Genomic DNA, 14,745 nt, shown 5'->3' on the forward strand with positions numbered 1-14,745 from the left:
CTGTAGCCGCACCTGCATCCTTAAAGCAGCTGCGACAAGCGTGCGTCTGTCTGTTAAAGGGTGGTGACACCCTCAAAGTGTGCTACACAAACAATTAAAATATTGTTCTTTTTTTTCCGGTCTTTGTGAAATGTGTGGGCTGTAGCCGCACCTGCATCCTTAAAGCAGCAGCGACAAGCGTGCGTCTGTCTGTTAAAGGGTGGTGACACCCTCAAAGTGTGCTACACAAACAATAAAAATATTCTTCTTCTTTTATCTGTCTTTGTGAATTGTGTGGGCTGTAGCCGCACCTGCATCCTTAAAGCAGCAGCGACAAGCGTGCGTCTGTCTGTTAAAGGGTGGAGACACCCTCAAAGTGTTCTACACAAACAATTAAAATATTGTTCTTTTTTTTCGGTCTTTGTGAAATGTGTGGGCTGTAGCCGCACCTGCATCCTTAAAGCAGCAGCGACAAGCGTGCGTCTGTCTGTTAAAGGGTGGTGTAACTCTCAAAGTGCTCCAAAAAATAAAAACTATTTTTTTTATGTGTTTGTGACTTGTGTGCGATGTAGCCGCACTTGCATCCTCAAAGCAGCAGCGACAAGCGTGCGTCTGTCTGTTAAAGGGTGGTGACACCCTCAAAGTGTGCTACACAAACAATAAAAATATTCTTCTTTTTTCTGTCTTTGTGAATTGTGTGGGCTGTAGCCGCACCTGCATCCTTAAAGCAGCAGCGACAAGCGTGCGTCTGTCTGTTAAAGGGTGGTGACACCCTCAAAGTGTGCTACACAAACAATTAAAATATTGTTCTTTTTTTTTCGGTCTTTGTGAAATGTGTGGGCTGTAGCCGCACCTGCATCCTTAAAGCAGCAGCGACAAGCGTGCGTCTGTCTGTTAAAGGGTGGTGACACCCTCAAAGTGTGCTACACAAAGAATAAAAATATTCTTCTTCTTTTTTCTGTCTTTGTGAATTGTGTGGGCTGTAGCCGCACTTGCATCCTCAAAGCAGCAGCGACAAGCGTGCGTCTGTCTGTTAGAGGGTGGTGTAACCCTCAAAGTGTGCTCCACAAACAATAAAAATATTCTTTTTTTTTTTCTGTCTTTGTGAATTGTGTGGGCTGTAGCCGCACTTGAATCCTCAAAGCAGCAGCGACAAGCGTGCGTCTGTCTGTTAAAGGATTACATCGGTGACAGCATCCAAGTAGGCATGTCAGACAGTCCGTACCTGTACTGGCAGGAAAAAGAAGCAATTTGGAGGTCCCTGTACAAACTGGCTCTATTTTACCTGAGTTGCCCCCCCTCCAGTGTGTACTCGGAAAGAGTGTTTAGTGCAGCCGGGAACCTTGTTAGCGAAAGGCGTAGGAGGTTGCTTCCACAAAATGTGGAGAAGATGATGTTCATAAAATGAATGATCAACTCTTCCAGGGAGACCAGCCTCCAGAACGTACAGAGGGACCTGTGGTTCCAGCAGGGACGAATTAATACTCTGTGAGGATGAGGATGTACATAACACTGAAGAGGGTGAGGAATCTGTGGATGAGGAGGATGAGGACGACTTCTTGCCTCCGTAGAGCCAGTTTGTGCAGGGACAGATTAATTGCCAGCTTGTTTTGTGGGGGCCCAAACGAACCAATCATTTCAGCCACAGTTGTGTGGCAGACCCTGGCGCTGAAATGATTGGTTTGTTAAAGTGTGCATGTCCTGTTTATACAACATAAGGGTGGGTGGGAGGGCCCAAGGACAATTCCATCTTGCACCTCTTTTTTTTCTTTGCATTATGTACAGTTTGGGGCCTAGTTTTTCAATGCCATCCTGTCTGCCACTGCAGTTTCACGCCTAGATGGGTCACGTGTTTGTGCCGCCCACTCGTGTCGCTTAGCATAGTCATCCAGCTACCTCGGTGCAACCTTTTGGACATAAAAACACTATTGTGAGGTGTGAGGTATTCAGAATAGACTGGAAATGAGTGGAAATTAAGGTTATTGAGGTTAATAATAGCATAGGAGCAGAAAAACCTACAAATTCTGTGATTTTAGCTGTTTTTATGCTTTTTTTCAAAAAAATACAGATCCAAAACACAAAACCCAGAACCCAAAACACGGAAGGGTGGTTTTGGCAAAACCAATCCAGATCCAAAACACGAAGAAAGATCCAGATCCAAAACCAAAACACAAAACACGAAAAGTGGCCGGTGCACACCCCTAGTTAATATAAATATATTTAAAACTATTCTGGCATCATGATCTTTTTTGGTTCTGCCATCTTTGGTAATAGTTTTGAATAGGATTTATTATATAATTTTTATATACTGTACATCAAATTAGCGCAAAACCCGTTCATTTTATAGTAAATGTATCCACATGCCCACACTTCAATCAATCATTTTCTCCTGAGCCCTTTAGAACACCAGGGACCTGATTTTTCATACGGCCAATGGCGTTCTACTTGCTTTCATATACTAATATGAGAATCTGCCAAAGTGTGTAGAAAATCCATGCGACCGGGAGTGACAGCCTATCCTGCCCACTACATTACTATCTGCAGATGCAACCATTATCATTAGGATCTGGACCTGCACCAGCCCCAGGCTACGTGCAAAGGATTTGCCAGAAACAGACGTCCTATCTGCGGATGCTACAATCACACATGGAAGTTGTGTCACCTGCCCCTGACAGTCCCACAAAATGGGTCTGTTCCTGGAAACGCATGGTTGCCGGCTAGTCACCGCTAAGAAATACCCATTTTATGGAAACTGTAGTCCGTCAGAATTCCATTCGTAGTGAGTGTAAGTCTGCTTTGCTACATCCATCTGACAGAATCAGGGCCCAGTTACTGTATGTAATAAACTGGCCCCCATCCATGGACACTTCATCTCCAACTCCCCCAACCTCTTTGTTATCACCAAAATCTGTCTCTCCCAGTTTTCGGTGATAATTTTGCAAGGCGTTGCACGGGAGCACTTCTCTCTCTCTCATCCACCTTCTGATCCTACCGCCTGAAACCTCTTCTCTCCTTTTCTTCCTCTGAACCCCACTCTTTCCGCCTCTCCTACCCTGTGCACCTATGGGTAGCACTCATCTACCACCTCCTGGCTCCACTTCCCACTTCCAAGATAACTTCTCCGCCTTATTCCCTCACTTTTTCTCCTTTTACCTTCCTTTTCTCATCCCGGGATCTTCAACATATCATCATCCAATGATTCTGCTGCCTCCAAACTTCCTTGTTGGACCTCACCTAAAGGTCCTCTTCTACTTCCATAACAATGTTCACTCTCTTGACCTCGTTTTTTGTCTGCCACTACGACATCTCTGACTTCAACAAACTCCTCCTTCCCTATCTCTGACCATCATCAGCTCTGCTTTGACCATTCACTTTCCCTGTCACCTCCTACCCCTTCAAGGCTACTTACATGCTCACATCTTTAATAGTGCACATACTGCAGAAGAAACTGATCCGGAAAATTAGCAAGCAGGTTAAGCTACTCTCTTATTGGACACCTTTGGACCCTTTATCTGAACCAGTCTACATTACAGAAACCACATCAGCCGCGAACCACCCTGCGAGGCCATCTTACTATTATTGACTGCACAAACAACATTATCTTTCATTAAAGCTGGTAATATCCATCCTGCTAGTCCTGCATTTCCAGATCAGTTTCTCCTACTGTACAGTATGTGTACAATTTACAGTAATACGTTTTCAATCATTGTCTTACCATGTGGTAGACACAACATTGACTATTGACATATAAATGTCACTTTAAACAGTGGTCCTGGAATATCTTTGGTCCTGGACTATCTATGTGGTGTCCCATTTTCATTTATATCAGTGACTCTACTAATCATTGATTTTTTTTCATATTTATATTTTGTAATTTATCTGTGTACAGTATTATAATTTAACGCAACCAAGCCGTTTCCATTACATTCTTCTTTGCATTGTATGAAAAATATTCTTAGTAGCGCTGTTCATCCTCAATTAGTTTTGTTTCTACTTTGTATTTTGGAGATTGACACTGTCCATTGAATAGCAGCTTTATTTGACATTGCTGAACAGGTCACGTTTATTGTTAATTTATCTCCCCAAAACGTCAACTTTTGGTCCAAGGCCACAGGTTCTCAAGCTCGGTCCTCAGGACCCCAAACAGGTCTTGTTTTCCAGGTCTCCTCACAGAATCACAAGTTAAATAATTAGCTACACCCGTGGCTCTTTTAAAATGTGTCAGTGAGTAATGACTACACCTGTGTACCTGCTGGGTAACCTGGAAAACGTGCACTGTGTGGTGTCCTGAGGACTGAGTTTCAGAACCACTGGTCTAAGGTCATGTCATTTTTAAGTAAGCGATGCCTATTTTCATTCAGGAACGCCCAATCCATCCCTCACCCACCCCGAATCACCCTCCCAAAAATAGGGACAGTTGGGAATTATGGCTGTATTGTAGATTTTTAATAATTGCAGGTACTGTATGCATACAAATTAATTATGTAAAAAAGGAAAAAAGTCCATTTAATATGTAGACACATGAAAACAAATGTCAGTCACTTAGGGAACATGTAAATGAACCAACAGAAAAATCTCCAAACCCCAGTAAAAATGAACACAATGTACCTCAAATATGATACTTTCTAAATTGGCAGGAAGGCGATATAACTTTCTGCTTGGTCCTGTTCCATTCCCTGAAACTGTTTTCCGATTTCCACCAAAATAAGCATTGTTGAAAATTTCACCTGCACTTTCACCGGACAGGTAGTTATACCTATAAACCACACACAGGATGTATAATTGTGAAACACACAATAAATGAAAAGTAAAAACACTATTACACATGAATAAGATGGATAGGAGGGATTTTGAACAAAATGATTGAATTACAGTATAGTCCCGAGACAATCACAATGGCACTCTACTGAATGGCAACTTAGTTATTAACTACTATTTGACATCACATAAAATCCATTACCACTTTTATTATATATTTATTTTCTAATATTTAAACTAGACACATAGAAAAGGAAAAACAAACTAGGATCAGTCTGGCCATCACAATGTTAAAGATGCATCTTTATCGAATTAAATATTGAAACATAATACTAAATGATAAATTCAAGGTATTCATTATTAAAAAAGGAAACAAACCTACAAACATGTTTAGGCAAGTATTACTACAGGACGAGCTGCATTAGTTTACTGTGTCTTCCTATAGATGTCACTACATGTTGCCATATTTCTGCGACAAGCCATGAAACGCTCCTAGTCACTGACTTGAATTAATAAACTGCCTTAGTAACAGCTCAGCATGATAAAATATGTTCTTTACTTCTTTTACATGTTTATATCTCACAGTATAAAAATCTAAAAATAACATAAAGCGACGAGTTGTCATTATGTTTTGTTTGTTTTTTAGATTTTTTATTTTGCTTACAATAATGGTATTTCCCATTTAAAAGAGATAATAATGACAGCTGTTAGTACATACAAAATTGTAGTTCTGCTTTCAGGTAGTATAAAAATACCCATTTTGTCCCTATCAAAGATGTGAATAGGAGATGAGAGAGGAAAGTGAATGAGGCGTACAGTATGTTAAGGTGCCTACACACTAGACGATGTGCAATGCTCGCGATGCGATATCATGAGCTATTTCCCTTGAACTCTCCCCGGCAGCCCCCCGGCACTCCAGGACACGATGTGGTGCTGAAAAGTGTCCAGTCTGACTTCAGATCTATCATGCAGAAAATCTATCTATTGCACAAAATCGTGTACGAGATTGGCAAATCTTGCCTGCAGTAGGCAAGATCTGAAGATGCGATGTACGACCAGCGGGTATGCACATCGCCATCATGAGTGTACACTCTCGATTTGGACATACATTACACAATTTGTTGTACCGATGCGTCGAAATTGGGCGAATCGTGTAAAATATCATCTATTTTGTAGGCACCGTTACTCCATAGATGTGTGCACAGGAAAATTGTGTATATGCCCGTATGCTAAGTTGTAGCATCTAGTGTTGTGCCTGCCCCTTTCCATATGCCTGGTTTATACTAGTTTTTATAATCAGTGTGCACTCACACCAATCCTGTACTAAACGCACAAAATAAGCCTCCATACAAGCGTATATTGTCTTATGTCCAACTGTGCATCGCCCGCAGTTGCGTCGATCCACCCTCATAGAAGTTTGCCTATGTGAGAACACCCGGTTACAATTCAGTTACTCCACCTCTGTCGTAAGTGTAGATGCGATCCAAAAGTGTATGGATGTGCATTGCCCGTAAGATTAGTTCCAGGGCAGCGCCAAAACTTGACCTCCGCAAAATGTACATTAGCCCCAATGGGTCACTTAAGCTTGAGTAAGAGTGAGCTTTTATTTTCACACATGCACAAACACTGATGCACCCACATTCATCTATGGGAAGTAGCTTCATGTAAACGCTCTGCATGGCCATTGGTGGTCTTGTGGTCTGGGATGCCAACACATGACCCAGAAGAAAAGTAAAAATAACGCCAAAGCTTCCTTTTGGTTATCTCTTTTGGACCACTACTAAAGTAATTACAATGTTTACATCCTTCTTTTAAATATGTTCACTGTAGCCTTCAATCTCATGGCCTTATTTATGACTGCACAGAGGTTGCTGCAGAAGCAGAAGTGTGACCCTGGATGAAGAGGACCTCCTAGGATTGTATGTGACCACCATGTGATCGGCTCATTACCTGCCCAGGAATTCTCCAGGCAAAATTTGATTACATTTGTGATGCTGTCTTGAGATTTCACCTTGTTTCAATAAGTGCTAAGAATATTGGAACATTGGCTTTGTCTGTATTTCATGTTTCACTTTCACCCATTTTAATGTTTTTATTAAATATATTTCATCATAAATGTGCTTACCCTCATAATGTGTACACAGCACAAGATGCTCTGATTAGCGGCCCCATCAGAAAAAAAAAATTCTGCACCCCTGCATTTACTTTAGAAATTGATATTGCTTTTCAGGGCTGCAGTTTTGCTATTCTGTATATAACCTGTGTAGAATTGTAATACAAAAATGCTTTCTTTTTTTGTTTGAATCTTAGGGGTATATGTACTAAAGAGAGAGTTTTTAGAAATGGAGAGGTTGCCCATAGCAACCAATCAGATTCTACTTAACATTTAACTAGCACCTTCTAGAAGATAATAGCAAGAATCTGATTGGTTGCTATGGGCAACATCTCCACTTCTAAAAACTCTCACTTTAGCAAATATACCCCCTTAGGGTAGATTTTCTAAACATTCTAAACCAGACAGAGGGTGTGATGTATCAAGAAGTAAAGAGATAAAGTATAATATTTGTCCAAAGCAACCAATCAGCTTCTAACTGTCAATTCAAAGACTGTGCTAGATAAATTAAAGATAGAAGCTGATTGGTTGCTTTGTACCACGTCTCCACTTTGTCACTCGCCAAGGCTTGATACATCTTCCTCAAGGGGAGGAATTGCCCGTAGCAAGCAATCAGATCCTGGCTATCATTTTCTAGGCTACAATAGAGAAATTAGAGCTAGAATCTCAATGATTGCTATGGGCAATAACCGCTTTTCATTTTAGAAGCTTTTGTAAATCTACCCCCTAGTGACAAGTATTTTATCTTGATGTTACAAATTATGCTTTACATATAAACAGTTAATACTTATATAATATTGTACAAATTGCATTAACTGCCAAGCATTGCCTTTTTTGAATGTAGTATATCTGTGCTTTTGTGTTTACAATTGAGTTGCCTGTGCTTGATTGTTGCTTGTAAGGACCCTATACCTAATTGTTTCCTTCTCTTTTATAATTTGTATTTGTTATGCAAAACAGGAAGCAAAAGCAGAATGAAAAGGATGTATTTCCAGATCCTGCTCATTGCGCCAAGTTAAATAACATTACAACTTTGCTCATCTTCAATAAGTCACCCAGAGCAACAACTAGCACCTGTAAGCTGAAGGCAGCACATTAATGTGTGTCTTCTTTTCTGGTTTAAAACCATAGTAAATTGCAGGTGCCAGATTGTTATAGTTCACTAGGAATTCCCCTATGTGTGTGGATTTACCAGAATAATATAGCTCCACTGCAGTATAAGTGAACCAGTCAGGTTTATTGTCACGCATGGGATACAGTGCAAGTAAGCTAGTACTAGTAGGCTGCTGACACAGGCTAACTGAATCACAGTAAAACAGGTACACAAGTAGCAACAATGTCCAGTAATGCAGGTAAATAGGAGAGTCATTGAACCACAGCAGAGTGCACTATGCAAATAATGACAAAGTCCAATAATACACTGGTAAATGCAGGTAAATAAAAATCCATATAGAACCTGAATGCTGTAGATAAATGCTGTACAATATACATATTTAAAAAATAACACAATCAAAGCATAGACTTGTCATTATCTGTGATTTATAATTTTTTTAAATTTTGCTTACAATAATGGTATTCCCCATTTAAAAAAGATCAACAGGTGTTAGCGCATACAAATTTGTAGTTTTGATTTCTGGTAGTATAAAAATACTCATTTGTCCCTATAAAAGATGTGACTAGGACCTGAAAGAGGGAAGTAAATTAGGTGTACAGTATTTTACTCCATAGAGGAATATTGTGTATATGGATATGCCCATAGTTGTAGCATCCAGCATTGTGCCTGCACCTTCCATATGCCTGGTTTCTAGTAATCATCATCAGTGTGCACTTACAGCAACCCTGTACTAGGCGCAAGTTGTAGCAGATGTGCACCGACTGTAAGCTCAATCTGACCGTAAACTCAACCCTGTACTAGACGCAAGGTTTAGCAGATGTGCACCAACTGTAAGCTCAACCCTGTACTAGGCGCAAGTTGTAGCAGATGTGCACCAACTGTAAGCTCAACCCTGTACTAGGCGCAAGTTGTAGCATATGTGCACCAACTGTAAGCTCAACCCTGTACTAGGCGCAAGTTGTAGCAGATGTGCACCAACTGTAAGCTCAACCCAGTACTAGGCGCAAGGTTTAGCTGATGTGGACCGACCGTAAGCTCAATCCAGAGCTTGCACAGCACGAAAACTTGCTCTCTGGAATCAATCAACTCTGCATCAGCTCCAACATGACATTTTTCAAGCTTGAGTAAAAATGTGCATTTATTTTCATGCATGCGCAAACATTGATATACCCATTAGGCGTATTTGTAGCAGAAAAACACTGGGAGCTGAATGCTGAGGGGCAAAGTCGAGTATGTGTTCAGGAAAGCGTTGGGCAAGCCGTACACCAGCAATGAGGAGACCCTGTAACACCGACAGTTTCAGTATGCATTAGGCTAAAGGCACACTAGGCACTTTGTCTGCCCATGTATTTTAGCTGGCACTTATATACTCCGTTTGCCTGCACATGGCAGGTAATGTCAGCACAGAGTTCCTGTCACATAAAAACTCTACAAATGCTGCTCACAAATATAGTGGAAAAGTGTTAATACACACATGTGTCAGGACGTTAAATGTGCCAACATTACAAACACTCAAAAGTAAAAGGGCACCACATCTGGCATTCTTGGTAGTATAAAAGACAAGAGGGAAAAATGTGTTTAGCGTTGAAAGATACTATGCGCACAGAGGGCCTGATTCAGACCCGGTCGCAAGCGCTGAGCGCTCGCAACCGGGTTGATGGTGGCCCAGAGCGCATGCGCACGATGGAGCCGGCTCCGTCGTGCGCATGCGCGAGACCCGGATAGCGACGGGCAAGCTGTCGCTCCGGGTCTCGTACCAAAGGGGTTTGCTGTCGATGTTAAGTGACAGCATGCCCCCTTTGGTGGGCGGGCCGGGGGAGTGGCTGCCCAAACGGAGACGTTGCCATGTGAACGCCTCCGTTTGGGGCCAGCCCCACTGACATCACAAGTGATGTCAGTGGGAGAGATTTCGGCTCTAAATCTCTCTGGGGCTTGCGGCAACGAGACCCTACCACAAGGGTCTAGTCGCAAGACCAACGCGACCATCTTCCTGGCCGCTCGCTATAGCTGTGGGTGGTCACACACAGCTATGCGAGCGGCCAGGAGGCCGTTCTAAAAAAATATAGCTCGGCCCTGATTCAGAGCGAGCGCTCTGTCAGAGCGTCCGGCTCTGAATCAGGGCCAGAGAGCCTATGCACACAGAGACTATTGTTTTAAATTACCATGGCTATTTTTTTATAAATATTAGTTTAGCTCCCAGAATGGCTGCCTCCATGAGGTGCTTCAATGACGTCTCTGGTTCCAAACTAATTTATAAGCGGCAGTCTCAAGAATATTGGTTAAATCCGCAAAATGGTCACGTTACACAGCATGCCTCAGTGATGTCACTGGTTCTTACTAAACTGAATCTCACTGATTTAAACAACAGGAGTACTAATACTGTAATGACACAGGTATATCATTGTTATTGACCACAAATGAAGTCTGCTTACCCATTTCCCATAAGTTGAACTCCAGGAATGTACTCATAGGTCCTTTTGGGTTCTGGCTTCCTCCTACAGTCTCTTTCATCAGAATTGTCTCCACAATCGTTGTCTCCATTGCATTTCAGTTTTACGTCGACACAGCGACCTATTTTGTAGACGCAAGAAATTGTGAACAGAGTATATTTTTCTTTCATTACAAAATATTTGATGAATAAAACATAATTCTATACTTATATACCATCAGTATTAAGGTAATATGTTTTTTTTTATTTATGACTACAGTGACTCCAAATTTCCACAAGTTGGTCCTATGGAAGAAGAAATAACAAATACAGTGTGTATGGCCATCCTACAGAAACAAGAAGCAAAGTCAGGACTCAAAGATTGTATTGCCAGAACCTTCTTGCCACGCCACAAAATTTAATTTGTGTAAATTTACAGTGTTGTTCAACATCGTTCATCTTTTATTGTTATACCTTGTGACACAGTCAGATTAGGGGTTCCCTCTCCTGGGTAGAAGGACTCCTTTCTTACACACACCCACAGCAGCAGGGAAGCAGCACACCAGTCTGGATGCAAGTACAATCTGGTCGGTGCCAGTCTTTATTGTACAATGTCAGAAATAACATAAAGAAAACATAAACATAAATCCTAGCCTTGTCGGGGCACTAACTTCACAGGTAGTTCCCTCACTACCAGAACCTGGCAGGGCCTAATGCCCTCACCAGCAACAAAAGCACAGCACAACACTTACAGTTAGGTTTTCAAGTGTCTCTGAGCAAACTCCCTGCCTGCTCTCCCAGGTGAGACAATCAGCCCTCAACACACTAGGCTTATATTGGCCACTCTCAGGTGGAAACCCTAACAAGCCTGTTACCAGGCTAAGAGAACCAAAACCTGGAGTGACCGTGGGTGGAGCCCTCCCTCTCCTCTCACCCACAACCCCCAGGTCCCAAAACCGGCTTTTCAAAAAGCCGAGACTCAAGCCTGCTACACTGCAGACTTTCTCATGGGGATTTTAAACACATAGGACAGGAATCTGGGATAAATGTCCTTGCCACAGACCACTTTACCAGTGATCCTATCACAACCTAGAAATATTTTCCTTTTATTAGCTTCTTTAAATCCCAGCAGATGTCTTCTGTCTTTTCTAAGAAATCTCCGGTTTCAAGAATTGTGGCAATAAACATTACACACCGCCCAATGCAATAATGCATCCAATAACAGTAATACACAATGCATGTCACCTTTGGCACCATCATCAAGCTGCCTATTTGCATCAGCAAGTATACTAATTTATCATCATACCGATTCCAACACTAGACCTGCCTGAGGCAGGCAACCTTGGGAGAAGCACTGCACAGATCATTGTACAGTGTTAGGGTTAAAAGTAGGGATGTGCGCCGACCTCCGTGTTTTGGTTTTGGATCTCTATCTCCTTTGTGATTTGGATCTAAATTTGGTTTTGGCAAAAAAAACCCTTGTGTGTTTTGGTTTTGGATCTGTATTTTTTTCAAAAAAATCATAAAAACAGCTAAAATCAAATAATTTGGGCCTGTTTTTGTTCCTACAGTATTATTAACCTCAATAACATTCATTTCCACTTGTGTCCAGTCAATTTTGACCAGCTCGATGCTCACAATATTGTTTTCATCCAGTTTAGGCCCATAATTTACACCAAGATAGCTGGCTGACTAAGCTAAATGGCAGCAGCGGGCGGCACAAGCATGGCAGTTCAACTTCAAACATGGCACATAAGGAAACATATGGTTTCATTAACCAAGAGGCCTGAGGGAGGTGGAGTATGTATGTAGTTGAAAGCAGGGAAAAAGCAAATTTATGAGGGAGGGGAGGCATTCACATCAGTCTTTGCCCCAGAAGAATCCTTGAGCACTATGCCTGCTGCTGCTGGGAGTGGATTTGCATCCCACAAGGGGACCAGGAAGACTACTAGTAGTACTTTAAAAATAATTGACTGTTAAACAATCCTTTGCAAGGGGGAGCAAGTATGACAGCAGTCACCCAGTTGCACAGCGGATCACTGACGCCATAACATCTAAGCTGGTATTAGATGTGCGTCCAATATCCACCAATAATGAAGTTGGTTTTAGACAGTTAATTGAGGTCCTGTGTCCACACTACCAAATCTCATCTAGATTCCACTTCACTAGAAAAGCAATTCCCAACCTGGCAGCAGCTTCTTGATGAACAACACAGCACCCCGTTATGGACAACAAAGCAATCCTGCGGAGTGTGGATGGACCACCTGCAGAGTCACAAATACGTGGATGATAAACTGTCATCTGGCCAGCATTGTCACCGACCAATAAAAGCGTAGCTACTATAGCACACACAAAAAAAATTATTTTTTTTTTTGTGGAACAATAATTTTAACTTTTATTTTTATAACACTGGGGAAGAGCACCCCTGGATTTACACAGCACCCCTTTATGTACTGCAGCCCTAGCCCCTTGATGGACAGGACAACACAGCAGCACCCCTTTATGTACTGCAGCCCCAGCCCGACAACACTGCACCCTTGAACAATAGCAGCACAGACCCCCAGCCCAACAACAAAACTGCACCCTTGAACAACAGCAGCACAGACCCCAGCCCGACAACACTGCACCCTTGAACAACAGCAGCACAGACCCACAGCCCAACAACACTGCACCCTTGAACAACAGCAGCACAGACAGAGCACGTCTGTTCTGCACAATCTCTACAGCGAATATGGCGCCAATCACCGGGATCTTTATAGAATCCAAAACCCATGAGAATCCGACAGTGGGAGGATGATGTTTTGCCTTGTTTCAGATCCGAGTCAGGTCTTGGATTGACTCGGAATTGCAATGTTCGGGTAGGTCCGGTTCTGGGAGAACTGGACCCGCTCATCTCTAGTTAAAAGTCAATCAAAGTGGAAAACAGTTAAAAAAAAAAAACATCGGGTCCTCCCCCAAATCCATAACCAGCCTTGAACCTTCCAGAACTGGGCTGGTACAGGAAAATAGGGGGGGAAATGGAGTGGGATTTCCTCTATTTTACTATAACCAGCACCAGGTTAAACCAGTAACACTTTAACAGGGGGATACACAGTGTGGGGTCTCCCTGCCAAAGCATTAACAAGCCCCAAACTGGTCAGCCCAGGGCTGGAAATCCTCAGAAACTGCGGATCCCAAACATAAATTGGGGTCCCCACTCCCGAGGATCTATACACCTATACAACTACGTTTGATTGGCTTATGTCAGTGCTTTGTTCTTTGCTTTGGTACTTCAGCTACTATAAAACAAAAAACTTGAGCCCTTGAGTAAACAGGAGCACATTCAATTCTGCATCAGCCTAACCATAGTTACACAACATGCATTGTCTAATCCTCTTCCTGATGCTTCTCTCGCACAGTAGAATATTAGTAGTGATGACTCCATGTCACTTATGGAGGTAGGGCAGATCCACAACTCAAGGGTTGGCACAGGGCTTTGTAGATATAAATGTCAAGCTTAATACAGACCAGTGAACTTCAGAGCTAAAGAGTGTACAAACTGTATGTATAACTTCTTTTATATGTGTTTTACTGCTTAATGCTGCTAATTTTTATTTAGCGGGAAATGTCCTTGTCAGTTATGCACAGTGATTAAAGCCATATGCCTATGAAAGCAGAAAGCCTGGCAGATCCACTTAACATGTGATAGATCTTGATGGATATTGTTATGGAACAATGAACTCATTGGTTTGAAGACAGTAAAGGTGGTGTAACTACAGTATAAATTTTGCTTCCCCCTGCCAAAAACGTTTCTGGTGCTACCCCCATAGAAGAATTTTTTTTTTTTTATTGTTTTTCTGCATGCACACGCACTCCCAAAAAAGGTGTGTGGATTTGTGATACATTAATGCTCCTTAGATATTATGCCACACTAAGTAATGATGCTTATAACACATTGTGCCACACTGTAATGCCCTTATAACACGTTATGCCACACCGTAATGCCCCTTACAACACATTATGCCACATCGTAATGCCCCTTACAACACATGATGCCACACAGTAATGCCCCTTATAATACATTATGCCACACAGTAATGCCCCTTATAATACATTATGCCACACAGTAATGCCCCTTACACATTATGCCACACAGTAATGCCCCTTACACACTGTGCCACACAATAATGCCCCTTATAACACATTATGCCAAACAGTAATGCTCTTTATAATACATTATGCTATACTAATACCCCTTATAGCACATTATGCCACACAGTAATGCCCATTATAACACATTCTGCCACACAGGAATGCCAATTATAACACATTATGCCACACAGTAATGCCCTTTTTACATATTATGCCCCTCCC

General features: G+C 42.0%; 1 protein-coding gene across 1 annotated transcript in view; it reads right to left on the reverse strand.

Annotated features, from left to right (window-relative positions):
- Positions 1 to 14,745, reverse strand: part of C6 (complement C6) — a 76,013-nt gene that overhangs the window by 42,510 nt on the left and 18,758 nt on the right. Inside the window, exons 4-5 of the mRNA XM_088455249.1 lie at positions 10,397 to 10,535; positions 4,588 to 4,735 (exon numbers count right to left, since the gene is read on the reverse strand). Coding sequence (XP_088311375.1) covers positions 4,588 to 4,735; positions 10,397 to 10,535 — 287 coding nt within the window. The remainder of the gene's footprint in view (positions 1 to 4,587; positions 4,736 to 10,396; positions 10,536 to 14,745) is intronic.

Source organism: Taudactylus pleione, unplaced genomic scaffold (assembly GCF_031769625.1).
Source record: "Taudactylus pleione unplaced genomic scaffold, aTauple2 ptg000647l, whole genome shotgun sequence".
Lineage (NCBI taxonomy): Eukaryota > Metazoa > Chordata > Amphibia > Anura > Myobatrachidae > Taudactylus > Taudactylus pleione.